The sequence below is a fragment of the Temnothorax curvispinosus genome, unplaced genomic scaffold, assembly GCF_003070985.1.
Source record: "Temnothorax curvispinosus isolate PA1 unplaced genomic scaffold, ASM307098v1 QBEX01011575.1, whole genome shotgun sequence".
NCBI classification, from domain to species: domain Eukaryota; kingdom Metazoa; phylum Arthropoda; class Insecta; order Hymenoptera; family Formicidae; genus Temnothorax; species Temnothorax curvispinosus.
This window is the reverse complement of record NW_020221355.1, coordinates 1-2,253: the sequence shown is the minus strand read 5'-3', so window position 1 is coordinate 2,253 and position 2,253 is coordinate 1. Positions and strand designations below refer to the sequence as shown.

The following is a 2,253-nucleotide window of genomic DNA, read 5'->3' as shown; positions in this document are numbered from 1 at the left end:
TTTGATATCAGGGCTAGGCGTCACCGCTGGTGTTCATCGTTTATGGACCCACCAAGCTTACAAGGCAAAATGGCCACTTAGAATTATACTTGTCGTTTTCTACGCTTCGTCTGGCATGGTAGGTAGACGAACGTTTATAATTCCCATTTCGTGCGTTGCAAAACTGAAGAATTTTTCTATACAATTGCTTTCTTTCAGAATAACCTGTATGACTGGGTGCGAGATCATCGGGTACACCACAAGTATACAGACACAGACGCAGATCCGCACAATAGTAACCGAGGATTCTTTTTTTCCCATGTCGGTTGGTTGATGATGAAGAAACATCCGGAGGTGATCCGAAAGGGTGGTCAGATCGATATGAGCGATATATTGGCCGATCCTATCGCCACATTTAGTTGCAAGTAAGTCTGCGTAAAGAATGAATAATAAAATACGCAAGATTGTTTCATATTGGAAAAGATAAAAGAAAACAAGAGGAAATTTATTCACTTTTATTTGATTTATCTCGAAAAAATGCGTATTTATCATTTTGATATCTCTCCGCAGTTCTCTTTTAAAAAATCTGTCTTTTATGCAGATTTTTTTTCATAAAATATACGATATTTGATTCCTTGTTTGTAAAGTGAGTCGAGATATTGTAATGCGTTATTCTTTATACGTTTTTATTGTTTTGAAGAAAGCCAAGTAAGGCTCGAAACGTAAACATTACTGTATACCGTTATTGAAGTATTAAATATATTTTTAACATTTGTTAATTGCTCGAATTTTGGCCGTTTTTAAACTACTTAGCTGTTGCTTTGTCGAGCAAAGTTCCTTTGTTATTTATACGATATGTATAGTGTGTGACAATGTGTAATATAAAAAACCTGCATGGCGTAATTAATTTATTATAATATTTCACAGATATTTCAATATACTTAAATTTATCTTTGCTTTCCTGCTTCCGGTGATGGTACCTGTGTTTGGATGGAATGAGACTTGGTATAGAGCCTTCATATCGCAGATTATTATTCGTTATACTTACGTTTTAAATGGTACATGGAGCGTCAACAGTGCAGCTCATATCTGGGGCTCAAAGCCATACGATTCGTAAGCACATAATTAAGATCCAAATTATTCACAATTATTCATACATTTAATAAACCTGATTGAAAGTAAATTTCGAAGCTTGCGCTATTCTGTGTCGCCGACGAGTAATTTTCCCTCGTTTATTTTGATGGCAGGTACATAAATCCAACAGAAAATCGATGGGTTAGCATTATAACGAACGGCGAAGGATGGCACAATTACCATCATGTCTTCCCGTGGGACTACAAGGCTGCCGAGTTACCATATTCCAAGCTTGCAACTACAAATTTTATCAACTTCTTCGCGAAAATCGGGTGGGCGTACGATCTCAAACAACCATCGCAGGAGCTCGTGAAGACCATCGCGATGAAAAAGGGTGACGGGAGTCATCCTTTGTGGAGTGCTGTGCCGTATCCAGCCAGTAAAATTGAATAATAAAAATGATTAACAATAAGAGTGGTCTCATTTTCACGATAAAAAGTTTCCTTGGATCAATTAACAGCTGTAAATGCAATATGATTATGACAATTTATATACGTTTATCAATATAACATAAACTTATACGTTTTCGTTTTTTTAAGAATGCAATATTTCCTTATAGACTATTTGACAATTATGTAATAAACTCTGCCTTTTTCATTATTCTTTTGATTTAAGGTAGTTTTAAAAAGAAACGTTAATGAATACATATTACAATTGCATATTGTAACAGCATGTTTTGTCTATGTCATAATTAATAACTTATCTTTAATTATTATGTAACTAATAAAATTAATTCAAATATTGATACCTATTTGGTTGTTGTTTGTAATGACGAAGTATTTGGGATATTATTATAATACATTATATTATAATTTCACCTTCGTTTATTGCTCTCGCGTGCTTTATTTCCTATCGGTACAAGGAAAAATGCTCATATCTTCAGTCGGACCTTACCGGATAAATATATTCTAGTTTTGTTCTTATGCCTAATAAAGAATAAGGTATGCCACTGAATATAAGTTCTCGTGTCCTAATGTAATTTCCCGTTCCCTCTAAACTAAATAATAACCCATGCCATTACGCTTCTGGATTATTTCATGTACATATACGTTTGAGTGGCAATAAAACTGAAATTTATCGATTATTCATCAGTCGCACAGTGGGCCAAAACGGCAATCTAGCTGGACAAAAGTCGATTTT

General features: G+C 34.5%; 1 protein-coding gene across 1 annotated transcript; it reads left to right on the top strand.

Annotated features, from left to right (window-relative positions):
• Positions 1 to 4: 4 nt before the first annotated feature.
• On the top strand, positions 5 to 1,634 carry LOC112461674 (acyl-CoA Delta(11) desaturase-like; the record flags this gene model as incomplete). The annotated part of the gene is made up of 4 exons (XM_025027009.1): positions 5 to 118; positions 199 to 404; positions 907 to 1,092; positions 1,227 to 1,634. Coding segments are annotated over 4 exons (786 nt in total), but the record flags the coding sequence as incomplete, so codon positions are not given.
• Positions 1,635 to 2,253: the final 619 nt, after the last annotated feature.